Source organism: Pan paniscus, chromosome 3 (genome assembly GCF_029289425.2).
Source record: "Pan paniscus chromosome 3, NHGRI_mPanPan1-v2.0_pri, whole genome shotgun sequence".
Lineage (NCBI taxonomy): Eukaryota > Metazoa > Chordata > Mammalia > Primates > Hominidae > Pan > Pan paniscus.
Window position 1 is genome coordinate 182,188,378 of NC_073252.2, and position 12,154 is coordinate 182,200,531.

Below are 12,154 nucleotides of genomic sequence, written 5' to 3' on the forward strand. Positions count from 1 at the left end.
ATATGAAAATAGCGACTGTATAGCATATGAAGATAGGGAATGTACAGGACATGAAGATAGGGACTATATAGGACATGAAGACAGGGAATGTTCACTCTCACTTCCCCTACAAACATTTTATACTTCACTTACTATGAGAATTAGATCTGTAGCCATTTGTGTACATTAAATGCTCTTTTCCAAAAGGATAATAAAACCTCTAATCTCCTCAAGAGGACCAAATAATTTCACCTTGGTTCCCAAGGTGCTGGGAAGATGTATCTCCCTAGGCATGTGTATTTCAAAAAGCATGAAAAACAGACCTTGGAGACATCCCCAGGTTACAAGTGTCTCACATTCTGAAAGGTTAGGATAAGACCCCTGGAACCTTTTCATCCCATGTCAGGGGAGCTAAGGTGTTTGTTTGTTTGGTTTTCCTTTTTCTTCTTTTTTTTTTTTCTCTCTCTCTCTCCTTTTGGGATGGGAGAGGGACAGCTGCTCTGTCCCTGTCAACAAAGTGTAGCCCACATGTACATTCCATTAGTTTTCAGTGTCACCTAAGGGTCAAGGTTTAGGGGCCTGACACAATAGTGTCACTCAGGCTGTTGCCCCAGTTGTAAATATCAACAAGGAACTCTTTTCTCCTACCCAGGGGTTTTGTGTTTCTGCAGTATTCATATGTATAAAGAATGTTAACTGTGAAGTGAAATCATATCTCAAGCCCTTCGCAGTTACTGACAAAACATTATGTCCCAACCTCACCAAAAAGCCACCAATCTAAGTGTCTCCAAGTAGCCACAGCTGTCTGAGGACAAAGGCTTCCAAGAGCCTGGCCAGGAAAGCCCTGGCTCTAGAGCCTGCTCCACACATGGAGGCAGAAAGGCTCGAGAATGGCCCCGTCCATGCACAGCCTCCTCCTCAGCAGGACCAGTGTGTTTTTCCTAACCTTACGTGGACCAGAGGTGAGGGCAGAGATGACATATTAGCACTCTCTTGAGAATATTTTTCTGGTTAAAAGGGTAATTGGTAATTGTGCTTGCTGTTTTAAATTTGGAAAATACAAAAATGTTTCAAGAAGGGAAAAAAAAGCCAAACACCCACAATTCCACCATCAAAAAGATATGTTTTCTTCCAGGTTTTTAAAAATACCCCAATATACACATATGTTTTAAAAATAAAATTAGAAGCACAATTTCATATCATTTTTTCCCCACCCAATCAGCATAGATCATAAATATTTTCCCATCACCAAACGCTGCTCGAAAACACGAGCTTTATAAGCTACCTATAGTCTGTCTGGATGTGCCGTAATTCGTTCAAATGTGTCTCTATTGTTGGATATTTAGCTTGTTTCCAAGTTTTTACATAACAAAAGCTAATTCAATAAACATCCGTGTACATACATCTTTGTTCCCATCTCTGGTTACTTCACGTAAGTAGGTTCCAAGAAGCAGAATTACTGGAACAGAGAGCTTAACATTTTTAAGACTTTAAGTATATAGCACCAAGGTAAATTCCAGAAAGTTTATTTCAATGTAGAATCCTGACTACAGTCACTGTGGAGTACTCAGTGCCCCACTCAGTGACCCACACTACCCACTTATGGAATTCATAGTTCAGTTTTAACTTGTCCCATCTGGTTGTTTTTTGTTTTTTGTTTTTTTTTTGAGATGAAGTCTCACTCTTGTCACCCAAGCTGGAGTGCAATGGTGCGATCTCGGCTCACTGCAACCTCCGCCGCCTGGGTTCAAGCGATTCTCCTGCCTCAGCCTCCCGAGTAGCTGGGACTACAGGTGCCCGCCACCATGCCCAGCTAATTTTTGTATTTTTAGTAGAGACGGGGTTTCACCATGTTGGCCAGGCTGGTCTTGAACTCCTGACCTCAGGCAATCCGCCCGCCTCGGCCTCCCAAAGTCCTGGGATTACAGGCGTGAGCCAACGCGCACAGCCAGTCCCATCTGTTCTTTAGGAAAACACATTATCAGCCCATTCTATTTCCCTGATTCCATATTTACCTCCCACAATCTCAATAGCACAATTACATTGATTTATCATTACAAATTACAAATATGAATGCACTAAATTATTACATGTGCCCTGAAAATACTTACATCTATTATGTATTATTTCAAGAGTTTAAAAATAAAATAAAACAGTACCAAGAAAGATCAGTACGGGGGAAGAAGGGCCTAAGAGAGCTATTACCGTATTTCCGTGGTTGCCTCCAAAGGCAGTTTTAGATTGAGTTTGGGGCCTCACATAGTATCAGTTTCCCCATCCCCAAACAATGCATCAACATCAGCACACTTATACATTCTGAGAAATGCACCATTAAGCAATTTTGTCATTGTGTGAACATCACAGAGCGTACTTACACAAACCTACATGGTATAACCTCCTACACACCCAGGTTTATGGTATGGCCTATGGCTTCCAGGCTGCAAACATGTACTGCAGGTTACTGTACTGAGGACTGTAGGCAACTGTAGCACAATGGCAAGTATCTGTGTATCTAAACATAGCAAAAGGTAAAAGTATGATATTATCATCTTATGGGGCCACAGTCATGTGTATGGCCCATTGATGACCTAAACGTTGTGATGCAGCAACATCACTGTACCCTAAGGTGACTTCAGCCATGTCCAAGTGACAACTACTCACAACTTCATGTTTCCTGGTGGTATAATGTCAGCAGCTGCCTAGCAGTTTTCCCATCAGCCTTTCTCATCCCCAGGATAAAAGGATCTGATCCCACAGTCAGCAGTGGAGGGTCCTCCAGTCTTTCAACTGGTCCTTGAGTTATCACTAATTGCCTAACCAACTTCACCTCACCCCTCCGATCTCTAAAACTCTTTCAGTGACATTTGTGCAAAGACAGAAAATCTCCCTGCCTGATTGTCTCTTCACTCTCTCCCATTCAAGAATCCAGGAGGCACTAGTCGCCTATTTTCCTTCTCATCACCCCATCCCCCAACTCTCACTTTCCACCAGCCTCCCATTCCTATCCTATCACCCAACACACCCATCATATCTAGGTGTTAAGACGCTCTCTTATCACCACTGTAATTTTTCTCATCTTCTCCAATAGATCTAGGGTTAAAAGGACAAAAGAATTCTTTCAAAAATAACATGGTAGATATTACTTGAAATAAAGCAATTTGTATGCAGTTCCTCCTCATCTGAAAGGTCAATCTCATGAAATGGGAAAATTGGCAGGATTCTAAGCTTAGGGGGGCCAGGACAGCGTATTCTGTCTACAGAGTACTTCTTTGGATCTTCCCAAAATCTGACATTCATAAGAACAATTAAAATGTACACTCAATAAGAACAAATTAAAGTGTATGCTCATCTCTCCTTTGATGGCATTAGGTGTGCGAGTATCAAATGCCTTCAGCAGATAGCAACAGAGTGTTAAGTATGCCCAAATGAAATTATTTATGAAAATTACACAGCAAGTAGTTAATTCTCAAAAATCGTCATTTAATGAAAACAGGACAGGCTTTTATCACACAAAATCCTAAATTAAGGTATTTTGCTGAACTAAATTAGTCTTGCCTTTGGGATAAAAATACTTAGAATCCATCATCAGAAGGAACCTCACACACCTGCTTCTCATCTGCAGACATTCTTTGTCAACTCCGCTCTTTCTTGCTTATCAGAAGGGAATACTAAACTGATAAAGGAGCTATAAACCAAAATAGCAACAAAACAAAACCAAATGCCTAATTCTCCATGGCCTTCCTGGACAAAGAGACAAATACATAAAATAAAATAAAGTCCTTCTTGCCTCTTCAAAATGGAAAACTCGGCTGGGCGCGGTGGCTCACACCTGTAATCCGAATACTTGGGGAGGCCGAGGCGGGCAGATCACCTGAGGTCAGGAGTTCGAGACCAGCCGGCCAACATGGCGAAACCTCATCTCTACTAAAAATACAAAAATTAGCCCGGCGTGGTGGCATGTGCCTGTAATCCCAGCTACTCGGGAGGCTGAGGCAGGAGAATCACTTTAACCCAGGAGGCGGAGGTTGCAGTGAGCCGAGATCACACCACTGCCCTCCAGCCCAGGAGACAAGATCGAGACTCTTTCTCAAAAAAGAAAAAAAAAGGAAAATTCAATGTATCACAAACTTAACATGAGTCCCATTTCTGTATGGCAAGCAAGGGCAAGTGGGCAGAGCCAACAGAGTGACCACAGGCCCCTGTCCAAAGTGCTTTTTAAAATGTGGAAAGAGGTTTCATCTGAGCCAAGGAAAGGATCAACTATTTGGCCCTGGGAAGAGATCCTTGATTCAGTGGCTTTCCATTTCTGCTCTGGCCACACACCTGAGGGAGGCTGGGGAGCAGGGATCCAATGGTGAATAAGAGGCTCACTATCAAGGCAGGAAGGGGAAGGAAGGGAAAGGGGGCCACAGATAGTCTCAAATCTAAAAGGTCCCGTGTAATTTCTAAAAGTCCCCTCCCCAGGTGATTTTCATAACACACACAGGTTCTGTCTCCTGAGGATGACAGAATTATCCAGTCACATTTTACAGTGAAAACTTCCAAAGGGGGAAGTCATTGGAGAACTAAAAGGCCACTCTAGGCATCTGAGTTCATGCACCTTCCACCGCAGAGCCTTGTACACAGCTGGCTGTCAAGAAATATTTAATAAACAAATGAAATAATAACACAATGTGTGCATTTAAGAAAACCATTGCATGTGTTACTACATTTAACAAAATCATTTATTCATTTAAAATAATTGCATGGGGTTCCTGGATCCCCAAGCAGACCAAGTTATTGATGGAGGGTCCCGGCTAGTTTCAGTGCCTCAGAAAGCCTAACGGGATGGTGAGTTTCTCTCACACGGAGCTGGCCAGCCTGTCCAACACACCACGGGTCTCTACCTTTGGCTATAATGAGATCAACGAGATTTGATGATACCAGTTTTCTCAAGGCAATCAGGAGTTCTGACTGGAAGTCATATGTGTTTCTGAGGAATAAAAATGGGCACTAGGGCCGGGTGCAGTGGCTCACGCCTATAATCCCAGCACTTTGGGATGCTGAGGAGGGAGGATCATTTGAGGCCAAGGGTTTGAGACCAGTCTGGGCAACATATCGAGACCCCGTCTCTACACAAAAATGTATGTTGGGCTTTGGGGTGGCACATGCCTGTTGTCCCAGCTACTCAGGAGACTGAGGCAGGAGGATCACTTGTGCCCAGGAGTTTGAGCCTGCAGTGAGCTATGATCGAGCCACCGCACTCCAGCCTGGTGGACAGAGTGAGACTTTGACTCTAATAAAAGAAAAAGGATACATGAAGTCTACTTAAATAAACACAATTTGTTTCAGAGACAGTTTGTCATAAGATGGAGCTTCTGAGGGGGAAAATTATTTTTAGGGGACCTTTGAAGGTCAATGCCAAGACTTCAGGCCTGCTGCTTGCTCTGAATCCAACGAGCCTCAGACGGAGTCCCAGGGACAAAGGGGACCTGTGAGCTGCGTTTCCTGCTTGTGTGTTTTCCTTGGTACTCTATAAAAAATACCGTCTTCATGTTCAAATCTGGACCCTATATGTTATTCATCATTCTTTGTTCTTTGTTGATAAAGTTTGATGGAACTTCCTCACCCACTTTTCCATCAGTCACTCCCACCACCAGAGCCACTCCTCAATTCAGCACACTGTGCATGAAGCTGGCATCGTGCACCGACCACTGATTACACTCAGGCCAAACACAGGGGGCCGACGGGGCAGGCAGAGACAGAAGGTCCTGACCTCCTACCCCTGTGCAGGAAGGAACATCATGTCTCATACAGATGAAAAGAAGAACTAATTTTTACTAATAATAACTGACATTTCACCGCAGTTTCATTTATTTGCATATATTATGTATTTTAATATATGTTATAAATATATGCTATCAGTTAATATTTACTTTCATGTATCTTGTCACATATACAGTGTTGGGCACACAGTAAGCATTCAATAAATGCACATGAGCCAAGATGGTAAAGCAGGCCGGCGCAGTGGCTCATGCCTGTAATCCCAGAACTTCAGAAGGCTGAGGTGGGCAGATCACCTGAGGTCAGGAGTTCGAGACAAGCTGGCCAGCATGCTGAAACCCCGTCTCTACTAAAAATACAAAAATTAGCCAGGCATGGTAGCGCACGCCTGCGCACGCCTGTAGTCCCAACTACTCGGGAAGCTGAAGCACAGGAATTGCTTGAACCTGGAAGCAGAGGTTGCAGTGAGCTGAAATTGTGCCACTGTACACCAGTCTGGGCGACAGAGCAAGACTCTGCCTCAAAAAACAAAAAAAAAAAGAAAAAAAGGTGGTAAAAGCAAAATACTACAATCAGCCCAGTGCACACCTGCAATGACAGATAATGAAGAAGCTGACACGAGAGTGAAGAAGATTCAGACTAAAGCACAGAGAGGCTTGGGAAGATTTTCTTATCTGACATAAAGAGGGAAAATACATTGGTCCAATCACTGTTATTTCCATATCATTTGGTCTCCATGGATACCACCTAACTTTCCTTCTGACAGGAAAAAATTCACTGACAATATCGGATTCCACTGTGAAATTTTTTTGATACTTTACATAAAACAGTTATTCCATGTTTAATCTTTTATCATTATTTATATACGCTCAGAAGTAAAATCCCTCCTTGCTGGAAATTCTATGAGAAAGATAGTGTCTAATCCAGTCATGATTATCTGGCCCTTTTACACTAAGAATAATCTGATATAATTTTGAAAGTTAATGCCTTACACATTTGTAGACTGCCATAATTTATGCAATGTTCTTTCATATACAGTATCTCAATTGTTCATGAAAGCAACACTTACGAGATATAGTTAAGAATTATTATTATCCTCCTTACAGCTAACCCCAAAAGGTAATAACTGTATTTTTCGTTGTTAATGGTCAGCTCACTCACCAGAACACAACCTAGTGTAAAGACGCTGTCTTTCTCGCTGTCAGTTGAGTATACAGAGGCTAGCACTGTGTCTGGCTTATAATAGATGTTCTAAGGATATTTATTGAGTGTGTACATAAATTCTCTTGTCTGCGTTAAGCCCTTTTTGGTATAAGGCAGATAAGGGAACTATAACCCAGATACTCCATTTAGATAGAGTACAGTGGTTTTTCACTATCAAAAGGATATTATGTGAAAATGCTCTAAAAACAACAGTTTTGTACGAGATGACGTTAAGAATAAAAATATAACATCGTTGGTAACATGAGAAAATTGATGCACATCAAATGTGGAGCATCCAAAGTTTCTATTTTTCCAGTAAGTTTAAACATCTTTTGCTCTGGTGCACTATTTGCCTAATAAAGTGTTTCAGAAAGTGGGATAAAAGTGGGACCATTGTTCATAAGGCTGTCAGAACTTCACGGCACGCATGTGTTTGCCATAATTTGCTTCCAGTTTGACTACAAATCCTTACTTTTGATTATGCTGACATTTTTACAGGTAAGTAAATCTGAAATAACTGGAACTTTCTCTAACAAAAAAATGACAACTCACTGAGAATGAAATATGTAAATGTTTAATTTTAACAAGCAGTTACAAATCGTAACAGACAAGAACTCTTGGATCTAAGAGACCAAAATGTAATTTCTTACACAACAGACAAAGTTACAAGTTATAATCGTTCACTAATTACAGTGAAATTCCGGACTTTGACACATCAATCAATAGATGTTCCAACGTTCCCCCTAGAGATCCCAGTTCAAGTCTTAAATATTTCATCTGCTGAAGTTTCCTCAGAAAAGGCTCCTTTTCCCAGGATTTTTTAGGTTTCTATTTTTGCCCCTTCTCCCACTAAAAGAAGAATAAAGGAAAGTTGGGGAAATCAGAGAATCCTGAATCTGCGTGCGTGGTGAAGTTAAACAGAGTCACCCTCTGGGCCTGGTAGGGATAACTGCATCTGCCTGGCATCAAGACTATCCACCGCCTGGTCTAACCCCAGACCCCGTTGTGCACCTGCCCTTAAGCACCAAAAACTGAACTGCTCAAAGAGAACCTGCAGTCGATATGAAAACTAGGAAATGACTGCAGGCTTGACAGCAGTCTCGGTGATTCCTGAAAATCCACAACAGGAAATCTAACTATCCTCCATACCTCCTGGCCATTCATTAAAAGCAGACCGAGTCACAGCCATAAGGAGGCCGGTGGCTGAAGACGAATGCCAGCACCACTTTTCCTCATTTAGAACAACTGAGTTTTTTCCTTCCATAACCAAGGACAAGGAGCAACCGGAGGGAGGAGGTTGAAGAGGGAGGGGGCGGGCAATATGTCCCCAAGTTTCAGACAGTAGAGGGTTAGAAACGAGCGAAAGCCACCTCGCTCTTCTGAGCTACCTCGGCTGCCAGTCCCATGGATCACATCCGCAGCCGAGCGCCAAGGGTCCGGCCTACACAGACTGACCCGGGCGTTTCACCTGGTGCCCGACCACGGCCCTGGCGCCCTGCCCAGGCTGCCCGCCTCCTTCCCCTCCCCCGCTTCTTAGGGAACAAGGAGGAGAGGGTGGCAAACGCACCCAGACCGGGGGCCAAGGGGAGACGCCGGCGCGTGCTGGGAGGGGCATGAGTTACACCCGCGACCCTTGGAACTTGGAACGGCTTCCCCAGCCCCGGCGGACGCCGGCCCCCAGGCCGTGCCACTGGGAGCAGGCGGGCGCCGCGATTGGCCGCGGCCGGCTTCACTCGGTGGGCGAGCCCTACCGGCGAGGCGGAAAGGAAGTGGCGGCCGCCGCGGCTTTGCACCAACCATGTTCGGCCAGCGGGCGAATGTCACCCGGCGCCCGGAGCCGGGTCGGAGGGCACGGGGCGGGCACTCGCGTCCCCACCCCGCCGCGGCCCGCGCCCCGGGACCCCGAGGGGACGCCGGCCCCCACTGCGCCGCTCGGTCCCCGGAGGCTCCCCGCCCCCACCTCGCCCGCTCCGTAGCCGAGGCGGGTCAGGCCCAGCGCGCGAGGCCGGCCGGGGGCGCCTGCGGGGACCCGGGGGCGCACGGCGCTAGGCCGCGGCCCGGGCGGCTGACCCCTCGGCACGGTGCCTTCCTGGGACGCGCCGCCCGAGCCCCTGGCGCGCTGGGACAAGTGCAATGACAAAGCCCCAGGGCCCGACCGGGCGCTGGCCGGCGGGAAGGAGGACGCGGCGTCCCTTCTGAGCGGCGGCGGCGGCGGCCCAGCCCCCAGGAAGCAGGGCGCGTCGGCCAGGCCCGGCGCCCGGCCCGGCTCCGAGCCCGCCCTCCCGCCCCGGCCGCTGGCATCCGACGCCCGCGACCCGACCCCGAGCCCGGCAGGCAGGCGAGCCCCTGGACCGCCGCGGGGCGCCCCAGCAAGTTTCCTCTGGCCGTGGCTGGAGGCGCTCCTCCCGGCCGGGGAGCGGGCGCGGGCAGCCGGGCGGGCGGCGGTGCCTGCTTATTTACGCTGGAGGCAGCCTGGAGAGGCGCCGCCGCGGGCACCGAGAAGGACCCGCTCCCCTCCTTCGGATCCGGTGGCGGCGGTGGCTGCACACACACACGCGCGCACACACAAACACGCACATACACACAATTTTGTTTTAAATGAGGCCCGACTCCAGCTGACCTGCACCCCCACACACAACACCTGGGGCGCAGAAGCACACACAGCAGGTCTGTGTCCATGGAGCCCTCTCCGCATCTGCAAATCCAAAAGTGAAATTAAACCTCCACCAACCTCCTCCTCCTCCTCCTCCCTCTCTACCGCCTCCTCCTCGCAGCCTCAGCAGCCCCAGTAGCAGCAGCAACAGCAGCAGAACCTGCTTCCCCTAAAATCAGATGATCCATAATTGCGCCGACTGTTCCTCCAAAAATCAGTATTAATATTTATGAACCCCGGCATTTTCCGTCTGCAAAACATCGTGTCAAGGCATCAGGACACGCATACACACACGGCCCCCCACAGTCCCCAGAAACATGCCCTCGAGAGAAACACACACAGTCACAACTATTATTTGAAAAATGTTACCTCTCAGTGTGCTTTTTTCACGCTACCAATACAATTCCGCAAGGTATAAGTGTTGCTAGGGTGTGTGAAATGGAAATGAAAGCCCGTCAGTTGAATAATCGCAGGAGCAAAACTAAAAGTTACTCCCCGGCTTGCCTGAGAACAGTCCAGATCGAAAGCAAAACAAGGAGAGGAAACTGCGAAGAGCCGCGGCTGGAAATCCCCCCACCCCCCGCCCTCCTCCGGCCGCGCTCCCTCCCTCGCCTCCCCTCTCCGCCCTCCTCCCTCCGCCCTTCCTCCCCAGTGTTTGTTTCAAGCTTGTGCAACCGGGAGGTGGAGGCGGAGGGAGGGCGCGAGCGGCCCGGCCGGGAGGTGCGGAAGTTCGCCGCAGCAGCTCATTGGCGGGCAGCGCCGCTTTCATCATTTCTCGGAAAAGTCAATTTCATTTTCGCTTCCCCAGGTCGCGGCGGCGGGAGCAACAAGCGGCGGCTCGTGAGTCCGTGGCGCGCACCCAGGGGCGCCCGCACGTGCGGCTAGAACGTCCGAGTCGGGGTCCGGGGCGGGGGGCGCAGGCCCGCGGCGGTAGGGGAGGAGAGCGGGCACCCGAGTCTCCATCCTCAGGGTGGCCTGAAGGTTCCAGGAGGGCGTCCGGCGAAGGCACGGGGCTGCGACCATCCAGTTAGCAGGGCTGGTGTGACCGTTTAGAGTAAATGAAAATTCGTTTTGTGACACTGACCACCTCCAAGGAATGAAAGGAGCAGTCAGCCGAAACGACAGCATTACTTGCGTCCTTACCTAATTGGAACCTTATCCGTGGCTGAGGGTGCCACCATTGGAGGGGCCGCCGCCCCCTCTGACACCACCTGGCGCTCCGCTCCATTTAGGAGCTAGAACGAAAAGGAGGCCCATCCCCCAGTAAGTCACAGCCCACGCCAAGATGAGTTCTGGAGCCTGTGCGACCGAAGTTTCTTCACCGCAGGGCCAGGTGGACAAGGGTGTGAGTTACTTTGACTTCAAGACGTCTCAGTGGCGGCTGGTTCTGGAGAGAGGCTTTATGCTGGAGCACTTCCAGCAAAGTTCGGCTGGGGCCTCCTTAACTCACTGGCTGGTCACCCTTGGCCTCGGTTTTCAACCAAAGCCTAAGGCCTCAGTTTTCAACGCTGTAAATGGAAATAAATGAGAGAAGAAGGTACAGCCCGTATGACAAGTGCAGCAAGCAATGCAACTTCCTTGGGACCTACCCTTTGAGGTCCCTTGCTTTAAAAGTATAGATTCACATTTAGTTAGACCTGTTTCTTCCTCGCATGCAATTTCACCAGTCTTTTCCCAGACTTCTGTACTCGACAGAGGAAGTTCCTTCCTGGGAGACCATAGCTGTTTGTTTGTAAAGAGTTGCCAAAAAACAAAAACAAAACAAAAAACTCCAACATCTCTCTGTCACAGAAGTATTGAATTATATAGACTGGAAAAATGGAAGTATCCAAGAAAACGCATGTGGTAAGAAAATGGCTAAGGTGCAGGATTCTGTTTTGTGGCTCTGGTCTCAGAAATAGACCTCACATACACATTATTCCTTATTCCCTCTATTATAATACTCACCTTTTTTTTTTAAGAGACAGGGTAGGCAGGGCGCGGTGGCTCATGCCTGTAATCCCAGCATTTTGGAAGGCCAAAGCAGGAGGATCACCTGAGGTCGGGAGTTTGTGACCAGCCTGACCAACATGGAGAAACCCCATCTCTACTAAAAATACAAAATTAGCCAGGTGTGGTGGCGCATGCCTCTAATCCCAGCTACTTGGGAGGCTGAGGCAGGAGAATTGCTTGAACCCAGGAGGCGCAGGTTGTGGTGAGCCGAGATTGTGCCATTGCACTCCAGCCTGGGCAACAAGAGCGAAACTCTGTCTCAAAAAAAAAAAAAAGAAAGGGTCTTGCTCTGTCACTCAGGTTGTGCTATCATAGCTTACTGTAACCTTGAACTCCTGGCCTTAAGCAATTCTCCTGCTTCAACCTCCCAAGTAGCTGGGACTACAGGCCTGTGACAGTGCCTGGCCCAGGCACTGACTTTCTTATGTCATATAGCAATGACCACTAAGGGAAAGTCTATACAAACTATAGAATAGTTGTCATTCTTTACCCAACCCGGGGACACAAGTTAAAAACCTAGTATTCTTTTTTTTTTTTTTTTTTCCTGTACCAAAACAATCATCT

The 12,154-nt window shown here is 47.7% G+C and overlaps 1 protein-coding gene across 3 annotated transcripts in view; it reads right to left on the reverse strand.

Annotated features, from left to right (window-relative positions):
* Nucleotides 1–10,173, reverse strand: part of IRF2 (interferon regulatory factor 2) — an 86,858-nt gene extending 76,685 nt beyond the window's left edge. The window contains exon 1 of one of the 3 annotated variants that reach the window (XM_003823459.5): nucleotides 9,968–10,173. Coding sequence is in view for 2 of the 3 variants with exons in the window: in XM_063604013.1 (XP_063460083.1) it covers nucleotides 9,587–9,640 (54 nt within the window). In the remaining variant the exon portion in view is untranslated. Of the gene's footprint in view, nucleotides 1–9,586; nucleotides 9,658–9,967 lie in introns of those variants that run through there. The other 2 variants (XM_063604013.1, XM_063604014.1) reach the window with 2 other exon arrangements.
* Between the last annotated feature and the right edge of the window lie 1,981 nt (nucleotides 10,174–12,154).